This window comes from Haliotis asinina, chromosome 5, assembly GCF_037392515.1.
Source record: "Haliotis asinina isolate JCU_RB_2024 chromosome 5, JCU_Hal_asi_v2, whole genome shotgun sequence".
Lineage (NCBI taxonomy): Eukaryota > Metazoa > Mollusca > Gastropoda > Lepetellida > Haliotidae > Haliotis > Haliotis asinina.
Window position 1 is genome coordinate 22,336,851 of NC_090284.1, and position 26,443 is coordinate 22,363,293.

Below are 26,443 nucleotides of genomic sequence, written 5' to 3' on the forward strand. Positions count from 1 at the left end.
GGGAAATAATATGTCGTAAAGCCACAAATACTTCAAGGAAGAACCAGATCACTATATTATATATAATATATTGCTCAAATGTATGCGTTCTTGGGCATATGTTGCTTCAGATCACTCGCATAAATGAATTTTGAAGCACTAAATTTTGAACGACATACCGGAAGCCGTCTCATTATAACCGGCGTTGACCTAACGTTCGAGTTGGAAGTAAATACACCTGTTTTGAAATAAGAATTTGTTGGTATAACACGTACTGTAGATTGGAAATCCAGTATAATAATGCCTAGAGATAGCAGGTACGTTATCGGATATTGTTCATTACTTGAATTATAAGCATTTGTTAGACAAACTAGTCGAAACGAGCACCTGTTTCGTGTCCCATAAGTTCGTGGTAGTTTGTGGTATTGTTAAAGGTTTTGTTCACGTAGTATTTTGTAGTCTACTGTTTGTTACGTACACTTCAAGCTAAAAGACGGGTCCCAAAAGACGTACACGGAAGAATAAAATAAACCAACTTCACATGTTTGGTCAACGAAACAAGTAACAATCCTACATTCAAACTCATAGATCAGATTAGATTAATTAGGACATATCCCAACACAATGATTGATATTAATTTCATTTTTAGAAACTGTCATATTAAGTGTCTGCAAACAGACTAGGGAACACCTTTACGGTAGAGTGCAGTTTACCAGGCTCGCTACCTGGGCACTGCTGAGCGCTCCCTAATGAGCACGCTGCTGTATCCTTAGCCCTTGGGCACCCCATTCTAGATCCTGAGCCCTTGGGCACCCCCCTTCTAGATCCTAAGGGTTAGTGAATAAAGGTTAGGGTTGGCTTACCTTTGGTGTGAGTATATGTGAGTATATCCATCCACAAAAATCGGAAAAATTGCGCCAAGTAAAGTGCACTACTCCCCACCTTTACAATACAGCACCACAACTTCTCATGAGAATGTTCAGGTTAGATTATTCTAACCGTAATCTAACCCTTATCACCTACAATTACGTAAAAGAGTATAATGACATGCTTTTGAAGTTTATGGTGCTGTATTCTAAAGGTAAACCCAGGCACACACTCACATACACCACATTTCTTACACTATTAGGCATGTACACTATAGACGAACATCTACACACACAGGCACACTTGAAACATACATACTGTTATTAATCAAGTCTGAGTGTGTATGTTTCATATTATGTGGGGAGAGGCATTAAATTTTACGCAATTTTGCTTGTTTGCCAATCCCCCCCAAACCTTGTCATATGTAAACTTACACAGATCTGTCATCAGAGGAAATAAACATTGTTTAAACCAATCACATACACTATATGCACAATTCACATGTACATCATGTTCACTGTCTAAATATGACATTGCTTGCTTGGTACAAACACTTAGAAGTATTGAATGACGTCAAATGCATGCGTCCAGGGCTTGTACAATAAAACCTGGTTGTCAATAACAGAGACATGATTGTGCCAATTAGCTGGTTTCACGTTAAGTTTTGAATAGCTGTGTGCATGCACAGGGTGTATAAAAATATCTACTGGTGTATTTCTGTTTTTGTGGATATTTTTACACGCCCTGCTCATGCACATAGCGACTCAAAAATGTATGCAGCTTAAAGTTGTTTAAATACATTACTTAACTTAATTTTTGCAAAACAAAATTGACATTCCCATGTATTATTGTCATATATTAAAGCACATAATTGTACATGCACATTATGCACAATTTTGATTGTGTGCTTTAATTAAAATGGTGCCTACTGGATGACTGATATTTGGAATTTTGTTTCTTTTTAAATTTCAGTTAATTCTGTCTTCAAGAGCTATGATCCCATGACTCAACATTAGGACAGGGACCAAGTGTAGCTACACTATACCGTTGAGTTAGTCTTATTGGCCAATATTTTGCCATGTTTACAAGTGTATAGATTAGGACCTTAGACACTGCCACCATGGTCACAAACAATTAGTACTCTTTTCCTGCATGATGAGCACTCTGCTGTTTACCCAAAATGTCCAGTAATCATTTTCTCCACAAAACTCAAAACATGATAGAAATGGTATGGATTTTCCTCAAGTTACATTGGGGTTATTGATAAAAAAACAACACGTTAAGAACTTACTTTTTGTTGATGTCTTTGTATCATGCATGAATATTGTGTTTGAACTTTTGTTAGGAAGGTGATAACGTGAGTAATCTGGGACTAATATGTATTTCATCTTTCACAGTAAACAGGAACTGGAACAAGATGCTGAATCAGTTGTAAATACATATACATTGACATCATCTTTTTCACACTTCTTCCAGATCCTATAGGCGGCGGTCGCGATCAAGGAGTTTATCCCGTGAGCGCAGAAGAAAGAGAAGCAGGTCTCGCACCCCTTTAAGGTCCAGGGAAAGAGATCGATTAAGACGTTCACGGTCACGAGACAGGGATCGGAAGAGATCAAGAAGCAGGTCGAGGGATCGTGATACAAAGAGAGATAGGAGAAAAAGATCCAGGTCAAAAGAAAAGGATAGGAAGTAAGTCTATTCAGCTGAGGCATTTATTAACTTGATCACTGCAATTAACTAAACTAAAATGCTGTTGGAATGATGGTCTAGTCAGTTAGATGCAGGAGACCATCATTTGATTGCCCACATGGTAATAATGTGTGGAGCCCATTTATAGACTCCTCTCCATGATATTGCTGAAAGGGGCTGTAGCATGATAAAACCAACATGATTTTGTTGTCTCTTATCTGATTAGCTGACTCATAATAAATGTGACTGGCCATATCCTTACCTGAAATAAAGCCAATGCTCAAAATATGGAAGACCTACATCTTGTGCAGCTTGACCTGAGCTACTCAATGTATGCATGACCCGGGAGGTTAATGGTTAAATGACAAAAGCGACAGGTAGAGTTATCTTCATTAAACAGGGGAGGAGAGAATGTTATTAAGGTTGTGTTCGTGTGAAGCATGTTTTAATTGAATTGTGTATTGTCGTATGCTAACTGCTATCTATTTTGGTTTACTAACTTTACAACGAGCAGACGTCATTCACTTACTTCATAATCCGATTCACTCTTATCACTCTCTACAGCCAGCTCATTTATCACTGCAAATACCAGTTGCTGCTGCTGCTGCTGCTGCTGCTGCTCGCTGCCTAAGAGCTCAAAAAAGAAACATTGAATCATCTGTGGCTTTTTTTTAAAGAAAGTTAGGACACTTATGATTTCTTGACACTGAGATGTCAATGGTGACATTGTTTCGGCAGTTCAGAAATGTTGACAGTCAACTAACAAGTGTGCACCCCTTCACAGTAATAGACCCAACCAGTTATGACACGGTCACACAATGTCTTAGTATTCACTTGACAAAGGTCAAGCTGAACAAGCTGTAATTTATTTATGCCTTAATTTCTCTGAACATGTGGGCACAATCACAATAACATCTTTATTGAATCATGGGAACACTGTATGAAGACCTTAACTGTTGTCATGATATTGCTGGAAGTTTTTTGAAGTTTGAACCCAATACTATTTTGACTGTATACAAAGGACTTAAGGGTGGAAGAGCTGTTCATATTACAGATAAATATAGTACAATAATGCTCAGTCTAGTACATTAAGTTTCAACTTTTATTTGAGCGGGTAGTACATAGTTGAATGAGAACTTTTAACATTGGGCAGCTTGCTTATACAGTGGGCAATATTTGTCCCAAGTATCTAGAAAATTTGATTGAGTGAGTTAAGTTTTACGCCGCACTTAGCAATATTCCAGCTATATGGCGGTGGTCTGTAAATAATTATGTCTGGACCAGACAATCCAGTGATCAGCAACATGAGGAACCAATGACCTGTGTCAACCAAGTCAGCAAGCCTGACCATCCAATCCCGTTAGTTGCCTCTTATGACAAGCACAGTCGCTTTTCATGGCAAGCATGGGTTACTGAATGCCTATTCTACCCCAGGACCTTCACGGGTTCTAGAAAATTAGAAATGAAGATAATATTTATTGGTTCATGTTATAATTAGTTTGCATGTTTTATACAGACGAGAGAAGAAGTCCAAATCCAGATCCCCCGAAAAGAAAGCAAAGAGCCCCTCTCCGAGTGCTGAAAAGGTTCTTCACAGAGAAGGAGAACTGAGGGTTAAAGATGAACCACTCAATAAGGTAAAAACAGATTAACTCATTTAGTAGGTTCTACATGAAAACGTTACAGTGGTGTTTGTCGGCAGGAGATCTTAGGTTTGTTGTGTAGTAGTAATTGGTAATCATTCAGTCCATTTGGGTTCATTTGAGTGATTAAATAACTCTAAATAGAGATAAATGCACAAAACATGAATAACATACATTGTCCTGAAACCCCTGTACCCAACAGGATCTGAAATCTCCTTTATGATCAATCACAGAAAAACTATGACAACATTGTTCTGTTTTCACTCTTCACACCTTGGGATGACAAATGACTGGTGGAACAGCCCTGGCTGAAACTGACTAGTAGCTGTGCTGAGTTTCACCTGAACTGCATGGCAGCACTGTTCCGTGGTCATTTTGTGATCTAGTAACCTTGAATCTAAGTGCCTGTCTGATTTCCAGGAAGAGGAACAAAAACGTCTTGAGGTGGAGATGCAGAAACGTCGTGAACGTATCGAGAAGTGGCGAGCGGAGCGCAAGAAGAAACAGGAACTGTTGCCCATAAACATCACTCCCCCGATGAAGAAGTGGACTCTGGAGGATGATGATGAAGATGAAGATGAAGTTGTTCAGGAGAATGATAAGGATGATGAAAATGAGGTTGACCCACTTGATGCCTTCATGCAGGTAGGAAATACTACCAACTGCAGCTCTTGGAAAGCATTTAGTAGTTTATTAGGATGAACATGAATACATGACAAGTTTTGTGGCTAACAGCTTCTTTTTTTCTTTATCATAACATTTCAGAGCTAATTTTTTTCTCCTTCATATGCTCTGAAACATTCATGGACATCTGTAGTAAAGAACTGTTTACTGGCACAGTCATGTCTATTGTCTTGTTCAGAGAAAACTTCACAAATTAGTACATGCAGTGTAAGAAATTGAAAGTATGAGGGCTGTCACAGGTGGTGCATGCACCAAAAATAGTTCATGCAGTATAAGAAATGTAAAGTAAGATGGCTGTCACCAGTCAGCACTATCCATGCTTGTGGATTTATCCAAAGTGTTAAATGTCCATGACCAGCAGCACATGTGGCTTTTCCACACATTGTTCTTTCAGTGTCATGGTTATGTCTACAGACTTGAAATGTTTGATTTGCATGAATATTTATAAATCGTCCACAGGAAATGTTGGTGGCATGTCACTTGAAGATGTGTGGGATTATTGTAAAACAATATTTGTTAAAAAGGTGTCCTCAAACTTTTGAAATTGTTGGATTTTATAAGGTTGTTTTGGTTATGGCCTTGCAGTGATAGTTTCAGACTGGAAGAACATTATATGATTTTGGATTATGTTACAGGCATAGCTGTTACAGCTATGTTTTTAGTCACCCTCCAAATAATTGTTGCTATTTTGATTTCAGTCTGTGACAGAGGAGGTGAAATCTGCCCGTGACAAAGACAAGACCCATGACAAAGGTGACAATCAGGTGAGGTGATGTAATGGCTGGAATATACATGTATCAAAGTGTATGGAGACTTCAAAGTGATTGCCATAAAAGGCGACTCAGCTTGTCGTAAGAGGCGATTAACAGGATCGGGTGGTCAGGCTCGCTGACTTGGTTGACACATATCATCGGTTCCCAATTGCGCAGATCGATGCTCATGTTGTTGGTCACTGGATTGTCTGGTCCAGACTCGATTATTTACAGACCGCCGCCATATAGCTGGAATATTGCTGAGTGCTGCGTAAAACTTAACTCACTCACTCACTCACTCGCCCACCCACCCACCCACCCACTTCAAAGTGATCTGTATTAATCAGGGGAGGTAACTCTGACAGTTGGATCTGTATTATCCAGAGAGGTACTGATTGTTTACACTGAAGGTATGCAACTCTTGAGAATAATCTCTGGATCTGTATTGTTTCAGAAGGGAGCAAATGGTAATGGAGCCCAAGCAGCAGCTGCGAGTGGCAAAGTGACGTTCATCACAGCTGTGGCTAAGAAGAAGGACGACACCAGCAAGGAAAAGGGAGAAGTGATGGAGAGCAACATAGACGCCATGGAGGTAATGATTGATTGTGCTATACTCAACAGCTGAAGAAATGCAAGTTTGAGACAAATGAAATCTCAAAATAGTAAGCATTCATGTTTGTCTTCTTTTTAAAAACTTGACAAAAAGCAAGAGATGGGTTTCTTTCTTGTGTGTAATGTGTATTTTGTACGTAATGTGTACATATGTGTCGAGTGGTCTAAAACATTAACAGCCAGTGAGGATTGACAATATAACTGAAAGTATGTAGCAAGTTTGCAATGGACCGTTGTGTATTTCTGATTTTAAGTTTTAATCAGTTCCACTTCTATTTTCAAGAAGTTGGTATTGGTGGCTGCTTACTGTGTGAAATCACCACTACTTACAGCATGTACATCAGCCAGATTACAACCAAGTGTGCCTTGAAACTGACTTTAGTTTTCACATAAGGAATAGCTCTATAATAAATGAACTTGCTCATTTTCACAGCCATACTGCAGCTGGCCCTATCATCTAAGGCATCTCTTAGCTTGACTTAGACATGGTCTGTTTTTCTAGAACAGCACTGTTTACATGCTGTTTACATGCTGAGACCTGTCCCACTTCAATATTTCCTTTCCACATCAATGTGATGCAGTGTAATATTACTATAAGACCTTTCACCGTATTACAAGACAAGTGAATAGTCCTCTGAAATCTGATGACGTGGTATTTGATTTTTGCAGTATTCATCAGAAGAGGAAGAGGAGGATCTGGACACAACAATGTCCAACATGGCCAAGAAAAGGAAGGTAAGACTCGTTATTCTTCTCCATGTCCTTGGTATATTAGTTTACCAATACAGACAAAAGACTGACTCACCACTACAGCTTTGTTTTGAAAGTGACACCACCAGCTCAGTCTTGCTTATCAGTACGACAACATCTTTTCTGCATGATATCAATGATCAGTTAGAATGATTCATCTGAACAAGAGTTAGTCATAGATCTACATTTAAAATCACAGTCAAGTTTAATATGTTTGATCAGGTCAAAAGAACGTTAAAAATTAAATGGTACACAGTGCTGGAGGGTTGTTGTAACCGGCAATCAGGGGCAGTGGGGTAGCCTACTGATTAAAGTGTTTGCCAGTCACACCAAGGACTCAGGTTCAATTCCCACATGGGTAATGTGTTTGAAGCCCATTTCTGGTGTCCCCTGTGATGGTATTTCGGGAACATTGCTATAAGTGGCATAAAACCAAACTCACTCTCTCACACACTCCAAGTCTTTAAGTTGCTGTGCACCAGAATGAGTGAAGAAGGCATTTTGATTGCATATCATCAAAACAACAGGTGCAGTGGAGTAACCTAGTGGTTAAGGTGTTAACTCTTGATGCCGAGGACCCAGGTTTGATTCCTTACATGTGTGATAAAATGTTTGAAGCCCATGTCCAGTATCTATCTCTACCCCCATCCCACTGCTGTAATATTGCAGGAATATTGCTAAAAGCATCGTAAAACTAAATTCACTCACTCATGCCAGTAGTCAATCTTATACCTTATGTAATTGAACTGTGTGTGGTGTGTGTGTGTTACAATTGGATGCACATGGTGTAGGAAACAATGAACACTGTGTTTCTGATGAAAGAAGAGTAATGGAGTCTGCAGTATGTGGGAAAGTGAGTTAGATGGCTATCCTTCCTGCTAATGGTCTTAATGTCGTCTGGTGCTTCCACACAGTCTAGCCAGCATCACAGGTATCTTTCCCTGAACAGAGGTAGCACATATTAATCCACTGTGTTTTCATTTTCCAGGAGCTGACAGTTGTGGACCATGAGCGCATCTACTATGCCCCTTACAGGAAGAACTTCTACGTGGAGGTACCAGAGATAGCCAGGCTGACCCAGGAGGGTAAGTATCTGATTCATTCAGTGTTCGTGGACACTTCTCCCATCAGTAGACAAGCCATAAGGTTTCTCTAATTAACACTACTGTCAACTGTATTTCAGCTGTGTTGTTATATATTGTCTAGTCTCGATAATATGTTGTCAGCAGCATCATTGCCCCATTGTGTTTGTTGGGCAAGGATGAAGGACAGTGTACACCTAGCCAGACCTCCCACTCCCTTCAGTCAGCTTGTATAACCAACATTCTCTTCACATACAGTTCGGGGTGGTGGAGTAGCATTGTGTGTCAAGCCTTTGCTGAAGACTGGGTTCGATCCCCCACATGGGTACAATGTGTGAAACCCATTTCTGGTGTCCCCCACCATTGTTTTGCTGGATATTGTTAAAAGCAGTGTGGAGGTAAACTCACTCACATCCATTGTACTTGTATGGTATTTTTTCATGATTTACCTGGTCAGTTTATTGGTTACAATAGAAATCACTTTGTGAGATGAAGCCATCAGTATGTCTTGACAGAACTTGATTATAACTATTCGTTAAATCAACAGAGGTTGATCAGCTGCGAGAAGACATGGAAGGGATCAAGGTGCGGGGCAAGAACTGCCCCAAACCTGTCAAAAGCTGGGCTCAATGTGGAGTCAGCAAGAAAATCATGGATGTCCTCAAGAAGTAAGTATGATGACACATAACTACAAAGTTCACAATTCAGGCTTCTAGGGGCTACCTGGCTCAAACATGACATCACATGGTGACTCTTTGGGTGTCTGACTCACCTCACTACACCATCTAGATTCTTACTAGTCTCAGGCAATTAGGCCTGTGGCTTTGTTCAACCCTGCTACTGCAAATTCTTTTGTTATACAGTTGTGCCCTGTTTATCCGAACACTTGTGTTTTTATTGAAACTGTCCAGATAAGCGGATTTTCGGATATCTAAATCACGGGCCATATGTATTAGAAACGTACAAAGAAACAAACATAGTAGGCATCAGACACAATCTTTTGCACTGGCTGTATAAAAAGGCGAGAGGACTTTCGTCGGTCAGTTCGTCACTGTCGACATTCACAAGATCATCGGCAGTAACAGTCACAGTGGGTCCTCATTTGATTGGATAATATCCACATGATGAAAGCAGTTCACAATTGTCTTTTCGCTCACAGCTGTCCAGGCTTGCTTGATCATCCGGATTAATTAATTATAGTGACCAACAAATTGACACACCTCAAAATTAACTCAATGTCACCTTGCTACTCAGAGGTAATTAATCTTCTCACGCTTCAAAGACCGTCGACTTCTTTGTTACGGCACACAAGGCCCTTGGTAATCGCCTGTGTAAACATACAGGTGCTCAGCAATCCGGATATACGAGACAAAAATGCGCATTATTTAGTGTTTTGTCTGTGAAAATGACCGTGCGGTTACGGAAACCGGATTTCCGGATATGTGAGTAATTTTACAACGTTGTGTATTCGTTTTAAGGAATTTTTGTTCGGAAGAGTTTTCCGGATATCTGAGGTTCGGATAAATGGGGCACGACTGTACTTGTCTCTCATCAAGTTCTAGAGTGCATGTTGAAGCTGAGGTTGATTTGGGCAATGTGGGAAAGTTCGAGATTAGGCTGCCTTTTGTCCTCAGTTCTTTGAAAGGCATTTGAAGTGCTCTAATTTGCACATTATGTGAACATGATTCCAATTCAATCTCTGTTTGCAGGCATCAGTACGAGAAGCCCACACCTATTCAAGCTCAGGCAATCCCAACTATAATGTCAGGTCGTGATCTCATAGGGATTGCCAAGACTGGCAGCGGTAAAACCCTGGCCTTCCTTCTCCCTATGTTCAGACATGTACTGGATCAGCCAGAACTGGAAGACGAAGATGGACCCATAGGTATGTTGTCATGGTGATTCCAGGCCAAGGATATATTAACAGTCTTAAGAATGCTTGTTCAGAGATTGTCTGTTTTGATTTTTTATCCTTCTGAAGAGCATCTTAATGATTGCAATGTGCTTTATGCAACAGTGCATCTTAATGATTGCAGTGTGCTTTATGCAACAGTGCATCCATTCTCTTCCCACAGAGGTTACTCCTGTCATATCTTCCTACGTAACCTCTGTTCTAATACGGCCCTTTCATGGTGTGAGTGTTCAAGACTCTCGATGGGAGGCATTCAGATTTAGTTGTGCAATCAGAGATGTTGTTTCAAGAGTGATCATTCGAAAGATATTGGTAATTTCAGAATGCATCGGGAAAAGTTGCCACTACCAGTTTTTGTTTCTCCAAACGCATACCGGCATTTGATCCCTACACTCTCTATTGCCAGTTTCTGATTTTCAGTTAAACATGAAATACCAAATCTTTCCTTCGCACGTTGATGAACCAACTCCATGGGTGCTGCCATATTGGAGCTAAGTCTATTTAACACGTTCTGATTGGATTATAACAAGGGAGATAATTCCTATTGCGTTTTTCTGCTGCAAGGGGATTTCTTGGTGACTGGGAAATATGGCCGTATTAGAACAGAGGTTACGTAGGAAGATGTGACAGGAGTAAGCTCTGTGGGAAGAGAATGCAGTGCATCTTAATGATTGCAGTGTGCTTTATGCAACAGTGCAAAACTATGAAACCAGGCTTGGTTAACCTTTTTTCTGAGTCAAATGGTATAGCCTCAGCATGTTCCTTGTAAGGAGACAGGAGATGCAGGGGACAGGCAGTGGAGGCGCCTGGTGATTAAAGTGTTTGCTGGTCTCAATGAGGACCCGGGTTTGATTCCCCATGTGGATACAATTTGTGAAGCCCATTTCTGGTGTCTCCTGCCTTTATGTAGCTGGAATATTAATGACAGTACCCTAAAACCATACTCCTGGAGTCACTCCTTGTATGGAGTTGTTACGCAGAATAACAGCTAACATTTCAAATTGAAGTAGTAAATGGGCAGATAATCATTTAACATTTAATATTGAAATCTTTGAGGTATTGTTAGAAACCATAGCATGGAAATCATTCTTGATGCAAATTGCTTGATGTGAACTTTGACCTGTGACTTTTTACATGACCTGTCTGATGTTATTCCTTAAAAATTGGACCTTGGTTATATTATGTTTGTTTTGTATAACACAGCCGTGGTAATGACCCCAACCCGTGAACTGGCTCTACAGATCTCGTCGGAATGCAAGAAATTCGTCAGAACTATGGGATTGAGATGCGTGTGTGTGTACGGCGGGACAGGAATATCCGAACAGATCGCAGAGTTGAAAAGAGGCTGCGAGATAATCGTTTGCACACCAGGGAGAATGATTGACATGCTGGCGGCAAATAATGGTGGGTACATTTGTATTCAGGTAGCATTGTTTTTAGGGTGGCAGGTGTTTATGTAGGTCGTTTGCCTTCATATGATTCTGAGACTGGGGTAACGTGTGTACAATGCTTGTGTACAGATTGGAAACATACCTCTGACCCATATATGACATATTTATGTTTACTTCAAGTTTTACAATCATTCGTTGACTCTTTTGAGAACAACTCCGTAAATGCTGTCAGTAATGTAATTAATTGTATGATACAATAGGAAAGATTAACTAACACATGTGGATCTTTTGTGGAATCCAAATCATTTTGGTATACTTATGAATCATTTGATCCCCCCAAAACAAATGGTTTAATGCATGTTTGACAGTACACATTGTTATTGGCTTCCATTGTCTGCCATGTTTTACTAGTTAGCAGTTATTAAAACCTCGTATCTAATGTTCACTCCCAATAGAAGTATTAGGAAGAATTGTGATGATTCAGAAATAATTGTCATAAATGTCATTCCTGCCACAAAGGCCTTCACTTGATATTGAACCATGCTTGAAGTAGTCCTGTAAAGCTATGTGCTGACAACACATGTAATTGAGGACTCTTTCTCAATCTTTGTGTGATATTGCTGGAATTCAATTGAAAGCAGAGTTAGCAATTTCTACTACGAGCCACACTCTTTTGGTTGATTGCTACTGATTTCTCTGCACACAACTTTTGTTGACTTAGAATAAACCTGATGAGCAAGAGTCCTTTACTGTATGTATATGTCTTACAGTGGTTGCCATGGCTACCATTGATTTCTTTCTATCATCACTAGCTTCAGCCACAAATAGTTATCACTGAATGTATTTGTGCACATATGTCTTTAATGTAGGTAATTAAAAACTTGATTGTCACACACTGTGATCAATTTGATATGTCAAGGTGGTCATATGACAAAATATGTTGGACCACTGACAATTTCCATGAATATAAAATGTCAGTCTCTGTTGTCTGCTGAAATGTTGGGCATATGATGCAACAGATACACGACAGAAGTACTGAAAGTCGGTTACAGGGAGTCAGCCTGGATGTTAAGTTTTCTAAATATCTGCTCTGGAGATATTCAAAAGGCATTGAGATGAGTGTAGAGAGACTTGGGCTTCAAATGTGTCATGTATGTGCATTTCAAGACTAATTTCTGATCCTGCATCAAGTAGCCATGAGATGGAATGTCAGTGAAGAGTGTTAATTGTCGGTATATAATTTAAAACTGCTGGATATATGTCCCCGATGTCCTGAAGAGAACTCGAGACTAATACGTCACTTTTTGTTTCCAGGTGTCAAGGTATGATGATGATGATGATTGTTATTGCTTGTCATGCCTGTAGATGAAACATCTGTTTCTCTGTTTAGCTTCTGAACTTTAGGAGTATGGTTAGGAGAGTTTGTTATACATTTAACACTGTATTATGTTACAAATGCAGGTAAGTTTGATAGGAGTAGTTGTCAGGTGTAACATTCTGAATTGCAAAGCAAAGCCATGTATTATTTTCATGTACAGTGGAACCTGTCTAAACTGGCACTCATTGGGTGAGTGAGTGAGTGAGTTTAGGTTTACGTCGCACTCAGCAATATTCCGTCTATATGGCGGCAGTCTGTAAATAATCGAATCTGGACTAGACAATCCAGTGATCAACAACATGAGCATCAATCTGTGCAATTGGGAACCGATGACATTTGTCAACCAAGTCAGCGAGCCTGACCACCTGATCCCGTTAGTTGCCTCTTACAACAAGCATAGTCGCCTTTTATGGCAAGCATGGGTTGCTGAAGGCCTATTGTACCCCAGGACCTTCACGGGTCAACATTCATTGGGACTGATGAAATAATCCAGTTTAGAGAGCATGCCGGATTGTAGAGCTGACACGGTTACCTATGACTAGGACTGAACTCATATTCGCTTGATAACATCAACATCATAAATCAGCTAATTTGATGAAAAAGTCCATTATTATTTCAATGCAGGATAATTTATAAGACACAATGTTATGGATGTCAACTTTTTCTTTAATGTATACACAACATTTCTGGGCTTTTCCTTGTCCCTTCGTCAGACAAATGCTAAGTAACAGATCCACAGGTTTAATTGCTAACAATACACATCTGATCAACTCCTGACCACACGCCAGATTTGACAGCACTGATTACTGTATGAACAGATATTCTGTCAAATTGCAGAGCTTTCAAGTGATGATGTCCATGTATTGTCCATGGACAGGACTGATATTTTATGCCGGTTTTGACAAATTGCCTGATTGGACAGCAGCTGGTTTTGACAGCTTCCACTCTACATTTAAGTTGTAGTAGGGATTATTATTAAGAAATTCCTGTTAAAAATACCTGTACAGTTGGAAAGTTGGGTGGAGTGTCATATAAGCAGAGTTCCCACAAGATATCGAAAACCTGGAAATTTCACCCCCTGTATTCTAATCTTGGAAAAACATGGCATTTGAAAAAAAACAATGGATGGAATCATGGAATAATCTTGGGGTTTTTATTAAAGAAAACTGCAGTATCTTTACAGTATTACAAGAGCAGCCATCAACTCGTGTAATTGGATTCATTTGCATTTATGTGAATACTTGAAGGAAAGCCAAGTTCTATGGATAGTCAACTTCTTTATTACAATGGCTTGCTTGATAAAAATGTAAGTACCAATGTTTGGGATGTTTTGTATCATTTGATTGATACAGCAAAATGTTGCACTCATTGCAATAAATAAGCTCACTGTCCATGGAATTTTCCTGCACCTATACAACTTCTAAAATATATTTTCAGAGAAATTATGTGAATACATGCTTAGATGCCTGTGGTACTAAAGTTCTAAACAATAACATGGATTTAATGTTTGATGGTTGAAATTATTTTGCACAACTGGCCCCCGAACTTATTTCAGACGCAGGAATATATGTTTAAAGATATCGAAATACCCTATATTGTTGTATTTGGAAAAAGTAATATTTGTCTTGAAAAATCGTGGATTTTATTTCACAAAAATGTGGGAGCCCTGATAATATGAGAGGTTAGCCAAGCAATGTATGACTATACAGAGTCTTTCTGTCAAGGTACACCTGCATACTGTAGCAAAGTAAACCTATTGAGGGTTTGTCAGACCTTGACACATACAGTATGAGATCTGATTGAAGTGACATTGAGCGTGGCTGCGATACCGCTGATTATGAGATCTTGCTGCACTCACTCAGTCCAGGGTCTAGGTAGGGCTTGTGTTCCACACATACGGTGTAATCAATTTTATTCTCTTCACTCAGGCTGCATAGCTTTGCCATACAAGACTTATATTTTAAAGGTCACATGATATCGACGAGAGGAGAGGATCGTCAGCATCGTCAGTTGCCATGGTAACACATCACCAGGGATGATGAATTATAATGTTCATGATATTGAGGAAATCGCATTGAACAGTTTCATTCCTGAATCTGATGAGAATAGTCTCTCATGCATTTTATGATTCAGGTGTGGAAAAGGTAATTGATCAGACAAAGTAAAATGCTGATTTAAAAACCGAAATTATATGTCCACAAATTGTGAGGTAATAGCAATATTTTTACACTTTATTATTTTTGGTCTTAGTCTGAAGCCTGAGTTTGGTAAAATTTGGTTCTGTGAGATGAGCTGGTAACAAATTCCTAATCACATCACAGAAAATGCTTGCACTATGATTTACTGTAACTGACTCCAAAGCTTAATTGGGCACAGACGTTTTTGAAATATGTTGGTTTATGATTCACAATTTTTTTGCTTTTTATTTTTTATGAAATTCAGTCCAGGTTACTGGTACACATCTTCTGTTACTCTGTCTGACCAAGAGCCTGTTTCTTACCTTGTTATTATGACTTTCATACATTTAGTGTTAAATGTGTGGGCACATAATCCTTTTTATTAGAAGACATACGAGTGCTTGTGTTGTTTTATGTTGACATTATTGTAAAGATTACAATGGATTGTAATTGTTTTCTTACTTATGTTTTCCAGGACGTGTTACAAACCTGCGTCGTTGTACGTATGTGGTTCTAGATGAGGCAGACAGAATGTTTGACATGGGATTTGAGCCCCAGGTGAGATGGAGGTCTAACTGCGTTTTTAATGTTTCAATGAATAAAGTATATTACCACCCGTTCATGAGAAGGAGAATATGTAAGATTGTATTTGTCAGTTCCATTATGTGGATTAACAGACAGATTGTATCCTTCAGCATTGTATGCAAGGCGTCGGTTAAAAAAAAAGCAAAGCTTGACTCTTGAACAGTGTGGTCAGGAGGTTTGCCAGAAAAAAAGTCCTTTTATCAGCATACAGAAGGGGCAGTAGAACCAATATCGGTATATCATGGTTGTCACAATGAATATCTTGTGTAGAACGTCTAATTTTGGTTTGGTTGGTTTGTTGTTTAAATACTGCATTCAGCAATATACCAGTTATATGGGGTAGTCTGTAAATCTGGACCAGACAATCCAGTGGTCAACTTCATGAGCATCATTATATGCAATTGATGACACGATGACATTTGTCAACCCCGAATTAGTAAGCCTGACCAACCAAATCCATTAGTTGTCTCATATGACATACATGGGTTACTGAAGATCAGTTTTAATCTGAATCTGGATGGGTAAGAGAATCTGATGCCATGGTAACAGAACATAGTCACCAAGCCGGAACTGTCAGTCATCACTGGGCATTTCAAAGTGGTAGAAAATGACTTACTCTTACTATATGTGAACATACTGGCGGAAGATTTTGGCTTTTAGTAATTGCTGCATGTTTCCTTGAAGGTGATGAGAATAATGGACAACATACGGCCTGACCGTCAGACTGTCATGTTTTCTGCCACCTTCCCACGACAGATGGAGGCATTGGCAAGAAGAATTCTAACCAAGCCGATAGAAGTTCAAGTTGGAGGTCGCAGTGTTGTGTGCAAAGATGTTGAACAACATGTCGTAAGTATTCAGATTTTCTAATGTTTTTCTTGACCACACTGATGTTCTTGGTCATATTAGTTCCAAAATGTCTTGTTAAATCATCCTTTGGTTTCAGTAGCTTTGCAGTCAAAAATGGATTCAGGCAAAATCATAATACAGAGGAATGCCTGATACCCTCAACGGTGGATGATAAGTCCAGTGTCTTCAACCTAATACCAGTTCATGTTGTAGTTTCTGTGCATGTTCATGTGCTGGAATAAGGTTGACGTCTCATCCATTTGTTCGTAATCAATTTGTTTCTGCAGCATAACTAAAAAAAACTTTAAATGTTTTTCAACAAAAATTGGTATTTACATCAAACAGAACCTAAAGTGGTGCTTTTCATTATCTACAGATTTTTTTCATTTTTGTTTTTTTCTTTTTCCATGGAAATGGTTTGGAGGGATTTGCTTCGTTTCCAGAGCACAACTCGAAAACCTTTCAATATCTCTCAGCAAAACTTAGCAGATATACGCCCAAAGTGGTGCCTTTTGCTATTTTTTCAGATTTTGTGCATTTATATTTTTCATGATTTCCATGGAAACAATTCGGGCTTAAACTAAAAAATCAAATTGGACTTTTAGTAACTGTCAGATGATTTCTTCTTTCAAATATGTAGGGGCCAGGGGATTTGTCATCTTCTGATGACTCTTGTCTGTATGCATCAAAGTGAATTGTATTTTAAACAGTTCCAACCCGGAAAAATTGCCTAAATTCTGAGTCAAGGAACTAGTTAATTGTACTGTGAAATAGACTCAATCTTGGATCTGAATTTGGCTCAGGAATATTGTATACAGAAACATGTGTAGGGTGGATGTCTGTGGTATGTGATGTAACAACACCAGCATCACTGTTTCCCAGGATGAGGATGACAAAAAGTGAAAGCTGGTATTATTTTACTGCAGATAAACTTGAAAGATGTCAAAAAGTAATCCTCTTTCTATGTACTTCAGATTAGGGGTGGGGTGAGCAGTGTCGCCTAATTGTTAAAGTGTCTGCTTGTCACACTGTAGACCTGGGTTTGATTCCCACATGGACATTATGTGTGCAGTCCATTTCTAGTGTCCCCACTGCGATATTCCTGGAATAATGCTATTGCAGCTTTAAACCATACTCAATCAGATTTACCTGAAAGATGATGAAGCATTCATCTGTGTTTTGTACTTGAGATTATCCTGGAGGATGACAAGAAGTTCCTGAAGCTGCTGGAGCTCCTGGGGATCTACCAGGAACATGGCAGCGTCCTGGTGTTTGTGGACAAGCAGGAGAATGCAGATGAGCTGATGAAGGAGTTGATGCGCCACTCCTACCCATGTCTGTCTCTACATGGCGGCATCGACCAGTACGATAGGGACAGCACTATCCTGGACTTCAAGAACGGGAACATCAAGCTTCTGGTAATTATCTGAATCTTAAATATTCCTGTAATGGCATAAATGAATGTGTTCTCGAGAATGTCTAAACGTTTTGTGTTTCGGAGTATGTATTCGTTTGAAATGCTTTTAGCTTGACTGTAGGGTGTTGTTTTATGCAATGATTGTTTATGTGGATACCCGTGAAGGTCCCGGGGTAAAACAGGCCTTCAGCAACCCATGCTTGCCATAAAAGGTGACTATGCTTGTCGTAAGAGGCGACTAACGGGATCGGGTAGTCTGGCTTGCTGACTTGGTTGACACATCATCGGTTCCCAGTTGTACAGATCAATGCTCATGCTGTTGATCACTGGATTGTCTGTTCCAGACTCAATTATTTACAGACCATTGCCATATAGCTGGAATATTGCTGAGTGTGGCGTAAAACTAAACTCACTCACTCACTGTTTATGTGGAATGCTTCCATATGACCGTGATCAAGGATATTTAGTGTTATTTAAAGCATTAAAATAGGGGAGTGAATGCCTTGATAGGTCCCGGGGTAGAAAAGGCTTTCAGCAACCCATGCTAGCCATAAAAGGTGACTCACTCTGTCGTAGAAGGCGACTAAGGGGATTGGGTGGTCAGACAAATGTCATCGGTTCCCAATTGCGTAGGTCGATTCTCATGTTGTTGATCACTGGATTGTCTTGTCCAGACATGATTATTTACAGACCACTGCCATATAGCTGGAATATTGCTGAGTGTGTCGTAAAACTCAACTCACTCATTTAGCAATTCTCAGTGCAGATTCAAGTGTTTTAGTGATATGTTACATCATACATCTTCCACTCAAATCTGCAAAACTGCCCACTTCATTTGTATGAAATCCCTCAGACAGGCTGTTTTAGACCTGAAATGCCTCATTTACAAATTTCCTATTTTTAATTTTATTGCAACCTTGGGTAAATGAAGAAGAAGAAGAAGAATTCTCATGCCATGCCCATTACACATCTCATAAGTCGGAGTGATTAGAGACAAAATGAGTGATGTGCTTACTGGCACATCTCCTCGTCTTGGTGTAAGTGAATTTCATTGATTTTACTCATTTTGGTCTACATTCATGTCTCTTAATTGTGTTTTTTTGTTTGTTCAACTTGTTTCAGATTGCAACATCTGTGGCAGCAAGAGGCCTGGATGTGAAGCAGCTGATTCTGGTCATAAACTATGATGTTCCAAACCACTACGAGGACTATGTACACAGATGCGGGTAAGTTGCAGTTTGTATTGACTCATGATGTTGTACACCCATGAAGATCGGGATTAGAATCTTCAGGAAGCCATGCTTGTAGTAAGATGTGGCTAAATGGGTTCGGGTAGTCACACATATTGTCTTGGTTGACATGTCATCGTATTGATCACTGATTTATGTGTTCTACTTTTTATTATTGACAGTTATTAACCATATAGCTGGACTTTAGCTAAATGTGGCGTTAAACAACAAACAGAAAACTAGTCCTGTGCCCAGTATGAAAATGTAGGAGCAGTGACTCAGGTAGGGTGAGACCTACTATCCTGGTCGTTGTTGAAGATCAGTTGTGTAGAATGATGCTTTTAATGTCAGTCACTAGATTGTCAGATCCAAATTTGATTATATGACAGTCTCATTAATGCTTAGTCCGGCATTAAACTAAAAAAATGTCACCTCTTGGATGAGTATTGGTAGCTCAGTGGTATGGGTTTTGCTATGCAGTGTGAGGTTTTTCCTGTTATTGGACAGCATCGACCAAATGCAATGATCCACAAAAAAAATAGCTTGTACCTGCAACATGAACTCATGGCACATGATCAGATTTCAGTTGTAACTAGTCTTGTGGTTGTCCCCAAATTAACATTCTGTATTCAGACATCTGTGTTATGTGGACCTCAAAACCTTACAGCAGAGATTTGAAGGATAATACCCATCCATGTGCTACTAAAGTGATAAAGATTTGTATAACTTAGGATTTAGTTCTTAAGTTAATCAAATACACCTGCTGTGACAGAACTGAAAACTGCGACTATGGTACGAAATGCCATGCTGGCACATGGAATCTGATCACCTCATCACCTTACAGTCTCACAATTCAGTCACTTGGGACAAATGAGCTGTAGTTCTTAGTGACTGGTTGGATTACAGTCAATAAAATATGTTTCTATATATGTTAACAAAACTATCTATGTCCTTTTCAGCCGGACAGGTAGAGCAGGGAACAAGGGGTTTGCCTACACTTTCTTTACTCCTGATCAGGAGAGGTACGCAGGGGACATAATCAAGGCCCTTGAGCTGTCTAATGCTCCAGTGCCTCAAGACCTGGCACAGATGTGGAATGAATACAAGGAGAGAGCAAAGGCTGTAAGTTGTGTCTTGGATGTAACAAGACTTTGGACACTCTGCTTGTGTCACCATTTGAAGTTCTAGCTTAGTGTAAGAGGCAACTAATGGGATTGGTTGGTCAGACTTGCTGACTTTGTTGATACATGTCATTGTCTCCCAGTTGCACAGATCAATGCTCATGCTGTTGATCACTGGATTGTCTGGTTCAGACTAGATTTCTTACAGACTGCTGCCATATAGCAGGAATATTGCTGAGTGTTGCGTAAAACTAAACTCAATAGTTTATCACAACAAAGGATCATGGCACGGGTCTGAGATGTTTATACTGTTAACATATGTTAAACCATCTGCTGACACATTAAATGTGATGATTGAAGGGGAACGTTCCATCTTGACTTGACCAGCAGGTTTGGTTGGTGATAAAGGTGGCATATCTGCCCTCTCATGTAGTGTCTCCTTGAAGATAAAGTCAAACTAATGTAAGGTGAAATTTTAACCTACTGATCTTGTATGAAGTTCAAATGGTCTAAATGTCACCTGTTAACAGAAGGGAGCCACTTATCCCCATTGGAAACATGCTCCAGCAGATTTCTGGACCTACACTATAGTAGTTTATTGGTATGTTTAATTTCAGGAGGGTCGAACAATCAAGAGTTCTAGTGGGTTCCGTGGGAAAGGGTTCAAGTTTGATGAGACAGAGGCCCAGCTGGCTGACGAGCGGAAGAAGCTACAGAAGGCAGCACTTGGGTTGCAGGACTCGGATGATGAGGATGCAGGCATGGACGTGAGTAGCTGCAGTCTGCACAGACTAAACGTAGTATTTGAGAAGCCCCTTGAGCAGGTTCAGAACATGAGACCCATGAAGATCTGGGTTCGAATTGTTCTTTAGTTAAACATGTTTGTCATAAGAGGCGACTAGCTGGATCAGGTGGTCAGACTCGCTGACTTGATTGATGCATTTCATCATGTCCCGTTTGTGTAGATCAATGCTCATACTGTTTATCACTGGATTGTCTGGTCCACACTCAAATGTTTATAGCCCACCACCATATATCTGGAATATTTGCTTAGGGCGTTTACTACACTCACACACTCAGTCAGAACATGGTACAGGACAATATACAAATGTATTCATCATTGTGTTTGATTGTGTATTATGTGAGCATATGCTTTCACTCAGTCCTGAATTCAACGTGTTTGGATAAGTGTTGTGGATGGAGAAACTGTCTGCAGTGTTAGCACAGTGTAAACATCGCTGTTATGAAAGCAAAGTGAAAGATTTATCGAGTCTAGATATCATCTCTGGTTGTGAATAGATCAGCTTCTTCTCGTCACAAAATGAAAAATGGTTGAATTTGGCTATGATTCATCAAAACGTTCAATAATGAATGATACATGCACAAAACAATTTTCCTACTTTGATTGGTACAGATTGATCAGAAGATTGAAGATATGTTCGCCAGTCGGAAACGTGTGACAGATGTGGCCAAGCCTATAGCCAATCAACAGACACAGCAGCAACAGAGCAATCAGCAGAAACTGGAGCTGGCCAAACGTTTGGCTGCTCGTATCAACATGCAGCGCAACCTGGGACCTGACGCCCAGGATATTACCCAGCAGGCAGCAGCAGCTATATTGAAGGGAGATTCGGTAGCTGCTCCACAAGTTGCTGTAAGTTGAAGGTCTTCAGTTATTGGGATTCCAGGTTGGCATTGACTGTCAGATGCTAGTTCTGTTCAGAAGAGATGACATAGTGGATCTGGTGTTCAGATTTGATGACTTGGTCACTGTACCTTGGATCACTGCTTAAGTCGGTTTCTGTATTGTCTTGGTTTGCTGTGAAGTGTGAATATTTTTAGCACTGGTGTTAATCCACCTGACATGTTTACTGTCTCAACAAACACAGACAAGGGACACAAACATTGATATTACCTGTCTTTAAGTAGCATTTAGAAGTTGGTATGGTGAAGAGGAAAACTTTTTGTCTATAACTTCTTTATTGCAGTGGATTCATTTGATGTTTGGTATAGATGCTAACACCATTATCAAGCAGGTGTTAATTAAAGAAGTTGTCTATACATAAAAGTTGTTACTCTTAATTGTTGGTACCCATTGGAAAACTTTCACTAAAAGGTCACAGCCCACAACTCTTAGAACACTGACTCATCCAGCACACTTAGTGTCTACTGAAAAGTTCTATCCCGTATATCTTCTAATAAGTGCAGGGATTCTAATGAGTGCAAATGGTGAAGCAGTGGTATAAGAAATAAGCAGTGTACGTTCAGTAATTGCCAAAAGCCCTGTTGAAAAATATGCACAGGGGCGCTTATTGTAGGAATTACATTATAACGATGTACTCAAAGCTACTTTGTGTTTTAATCACTTAATATATGTTTCTTTCGTCTAGTCCAAGACAATTGCAGAGCAGATGGCAGAGAAGATTCATGCAAAGATTGGGTACCGACCACAGGCTGAGGAGGAGAAAGAGCAGGAATCGGCGGGCGAGACTTTCAAACGCTATGAGGAAGAGTTAGACATCAATGACTTCCCACAGACAGCCAGATGGAAGGTCACATCCAAGGTCAGTCATTTCTTCAACTCCTCTGGCTTATAAGTAAAGGGTTTGTAAGGAAGGATGTCAGACTGACATGAAATATAACAAACTGAAAATCAGCACCTGTGTGGTCAGTGACGGTTTATTAAACAAATCCTGTGGGGATGAACTTGGACAGAATGAAATGTATTAAAAGATTAGGGACTTTTCATAATTTATGGCTTTATGGTTAGGGGGTGATGACGGTTTTAAGTGGGGAGGAGGTCACCCTTTTGGTTGAGGGATGGGATGGTTATCACTTCTGTACAGATGTATGGTGGGGGCATTGATTTTGTACAACGTGCAGGGGGTTCACTTAAATGTTCGTAAATTTTACAGATGGGGTGGAGGTGAGGGCAGTCACATTGAACATGTTTCTCAATAAAAATCAAAAATAAAAATCACCAACACCCCGCCCCACTTAAGCCAGGATTATAAACTGTCCCGTATGGACCACATGTTTTTGGCCTTGAACAGTATTTCATTAATATCACACCCTGGTGCTGACAAGCTGAGAAAGAGGATGAATATTGCTGAACCACCTCTGCTCTCTGTGGTCAGAAGAGAAATGCATCTTCACTGAAGCAAAGACTGATCACAGTCCATTTGTTCTTGACTCATCCTGTTTCTACTTTGATTAGAAAGTGGTCAGATGTAACATGTCATATTTGGGATTACACTTTCTTAGTAAAGTACAAATTCTAGTACTTTGGGGGTTGAGTCCCATATGGGATTCAAACTCGCACCCTCAGAGGTAGGCTCCTAATCAACAGCACACAAATCAGCTGCCTAACCAGCTCTACCACTGTGACTTCCACTGAAAATGGAAGTCAGACAACTGGTAGTCTAGACTGCATACCTTGTGTACCCCTCTGGTAACCACGGCCAAAGCTGTGATTACTCAATGCCATTAGAAAGTGGTCAAATGTAACACATGTCATATTTGGGATTACACTTTCTAAGTGCTTCTACTTGGCTTGCAGGAAGCTCTGGCTCAGATCTGTGAGTATTCAGAGGCTGGCATCACAGTGAGAGGAACTTATGTGCCCAATGACAAGGATCTGAAGGAGGGAGAGCGGAAGCTGTACCTGGCTATTGAGGCTACAAGTGAACTTGCCATCTCCAAGGCCAAAAAGGAGATTACACGCCTCATAAGGGAGGAGCTCGTCAGACTGGTAGGGAGCAGTTTTGCTTGTCTCTCTGTAAACTTGTGTACCTCACATGGAAAATTGGTCCTGGTGATGTTGTTGCAAATTCTTGCTTTCCATGAACAGATTATTTTAGTTTTTCTGATGTAGCTGTAACTTATTAATACATTTCCATTGGGTTTTTTTAATATGTGAATAACAACTGAAGAGTTTGTACAGAGGATCTAGACATCCAGGAAGTCGAAGATTTGTAAATTTGAGGAAACATTACTTGTACGCTTTTGTTCTACCAAAAAGCCAACTCATCTTTACGGCAGTTGCAAGTCTTTGTTAATTAGGCAGGTTACAACAGCCAAACACATTCTACTACTAGCCAGTTTTTGCCTTTATGGCATCATTTTCAGCAAGATATGGTATTTATTGGTTCACTTTACTAAAGAGACCAAGGCCTTAGCTATTCAACTGTAGATTCCCACATTGTGAAAATGAGATTAATCAGTGCTGCAGCGAAACTGTTAATTAGGTTCTGAAATGCCAGAACTCACTGAGATTTTTTTCTGTTTCAGCAAAATTGTTATATTCCAAATGCCAACAAGAATCGCTACAAAGTGCTGTAACCCTGCAGTTGGTGACATTTGCTTTCTTATTGCTGGAAGCATGGCTTGGTTCAAGGACTACTTATGGAGGAAGTGTCATGTTTGTGTCATTCTGTCCTGTCAATCTCTGAGCATTCGGTGAAGGACCAGAACATGAGAAGATTCAATATGTCTTAAAACAAGTTCATTAAAACATTTTCAGTTTCAGTTCCAGGGAACAAGGGATTCTTATAGTACTCCTAATATCTTTGAGCATGCATCCTTGGGTATCCCCATTTTAGTTACACGAAATAAGATGAAGCCAGTCACTGTCATTTGTGTTTGGAAAGTAACATCAGTTTGTCACCTCCCACAGTGCCATCACATGTCAAAGATTCTCTAGTTAATTGGAGTTATATATTACTGAACAGCTCTTTTTAATGTCATAACTATTTGAATCAGGCTAAAAACAAGATATGATGGCTGTTGGGTCCAGATGATTTATCATAGCAGAATAGTGATTTAAACCACTTCATCGTCAAGGATGTTGATCATGCAGAGTTGTCTTTTCTTTCCTCTTCTGGAGAGAGGCTATGTTGCTATGACAACTGCATTGCTGAGCCTAACAATTTAACACTGGTTCATCATTCAGGAGTGTAGCAGATACTGTTTTGTTCCTTTTGTTTTCATTTCATTGTAAGTCTCCTCTTGGTGTTACTGATCTAACAAGTCTAAGGAAGTCAGACTTTGGTTTTATTCAGGCAGCGAAACATTTATATTTTAAAACTGAGCCATATTTTACACTGTAATTAGATGGCATTATGAATGTAAAAATCCTGGATTTTTTTTTTACTGTGCTCATGTCAAGGACACTTTTATTTTCTGACCCTGTGAATATGACCCTGTACATTTTGTAATAAAATAAGTGTACATGTACAATAAATGTATTGTTTTTGATGTTGATGTACACTGGTTGTGTACCGTGTGTGAAATATTAACACCATTTTGTAGAAGTTAAATGGATATCTGACATAGTTTTGTCTCTCTTGCAGGGTTGGGAGACGTATGGTCTTGGGTTGAGTCTCCATTAGTGTTCTCCTTGTTTCCATGACATATCTCAAAAACTAGTTAAACAAGCTTTCCTATTTTCAGCACTGGTATGCTGCTTCTCCCTATCATGTAGATGTGCATTTTTGGGTTTTCTTTCTTTCATTTTTATTTTTTTCTGTTTCAAAGGCAACAAATTTGGAGTTGGTCTTTTTGAAGTGTAGGGTGTGTGTTCGAAGCATAAAACTGCTCCACCAAATTTTGTTTACTTAATACCAATTTTTAGTAAGCTTAGAAGCATAAACCATATGCCTGTACTACTATAAGAAAACACTGAAGTTGTATATTGACATGAAAAAATGTATTTTGATAATTAGACATTTTGAAATTGGAGGAATCAAATGAATTGTTTGAGGTCTCAATGTTGAATATGGAAAGGAGACATCTAATTGAAGTCATCCATGGAGGAACACAACTGCTGAAAGGGTGATCAAATCATGAATTATCATTGGACCAAGCTTTATACTTTGCTTAAGTTTGACCACAATTTAAGAGAAATCTCCTGGTATCAGTTCAAAGACTTGAAATATGAAGCTTGAACTCATCAAGTAATCTTGTTGGTGACATGACTACAGTTTCTCTTACGTCAACTGCTGTGAATACCAGTGAAATTGAGGATGTAGCGTTTCACAATACTAACACGCATTTCAGATGTAAGTAGGCAAGATGGTCACATGTTTACAGACCATGAGTTTGTTGTGAATCACTGGCCTTTGTTGATCCTAGATAACGTGTTCCTAAGTTGTCAGTGTTGAAAGGTCTAGCTAGGCTACCGGAGGGAACCAAGGCATGACCTCTGCCTGAATATGCCAGCTGGATATAGCTGAATTGTGTGTCTGTCTGTCTGTCTGCTTGTTTGTCTGCTTGTACTAGCCCAGACTTGAGCGTTTTTTTTTGTTAATAGTTTTTACTCACTG

The 26,443-nt window shown here is 39.6% G+C and overlaps 1 protein-coding gene across 1 annotated transcript; it reads left to right on the plus strand.

Moving 5' to 3' along the window:
* Positions 1 to 151: 151 nt before the first annotated feature.
* Positions 152 to 25,362, plus strand: LOC137283365 (probable ATP-dependent RNA helicase DDX46). The gene is made up of 21 exons (XM_067814827.1): positions 152 to 296; positions 2,323 to 2,538; positions 4,055 to 4,175; positions 4,602 to 4,826; positions 5,564 to 5,629; positions 6,072 to 6,209; positions 6,899 to 6,964; positions 7,968 to 8,064; positions 8,609 to 8,729; positions 9,771 to 9,946; positions 11,177 to 11,377; positions 15,395 to 15,477; positions 16,189 to 16,353; positions 17,544 to 17,771; positions 18,893 to 18,996; positions 19,959 to 20,121; positions 20,738 to 20,887; positions 21,535 to 21,774; positions 22,511 to 22,684; positions 23,680 to 23,871; positions 24,411 to 25,362. The coding sequence occupies exons 1-21, from the start codon at positions 280 to 282 to the stop codon at positions 24,459 to 24,461; spliced, it is 2,994 nt and encodes a 997-aa protein (XP_067670928.1). The 5' UTR covers positions 152 to 279; the 3' UTR covers positions 24,462 to 25,362.
* The last annotated feature ends 1,081 nt before the right edge of the window (positions 25,363 to 26,443 follow it).

Bases quoted from the DNA above. Each gene is read 5' to 3' on its own strand.
- LOC137283365 (XM_067814827.1), top strand. The intron at 4,176-4,601 runs GTAAAAACAGAT...TCTGATTTCCAG, and splicing joins AAGATGAACCACTCAATAAG to GAAGAGGAACAAAAACGTCT. The intron at 18,997-19,958 runs GTAAGTTGCAGT...TGTCCTTTTCAG, and splicing joins GACTATGTACACAGATGCGG to CCGGACAGGTAGAGCAGGGA.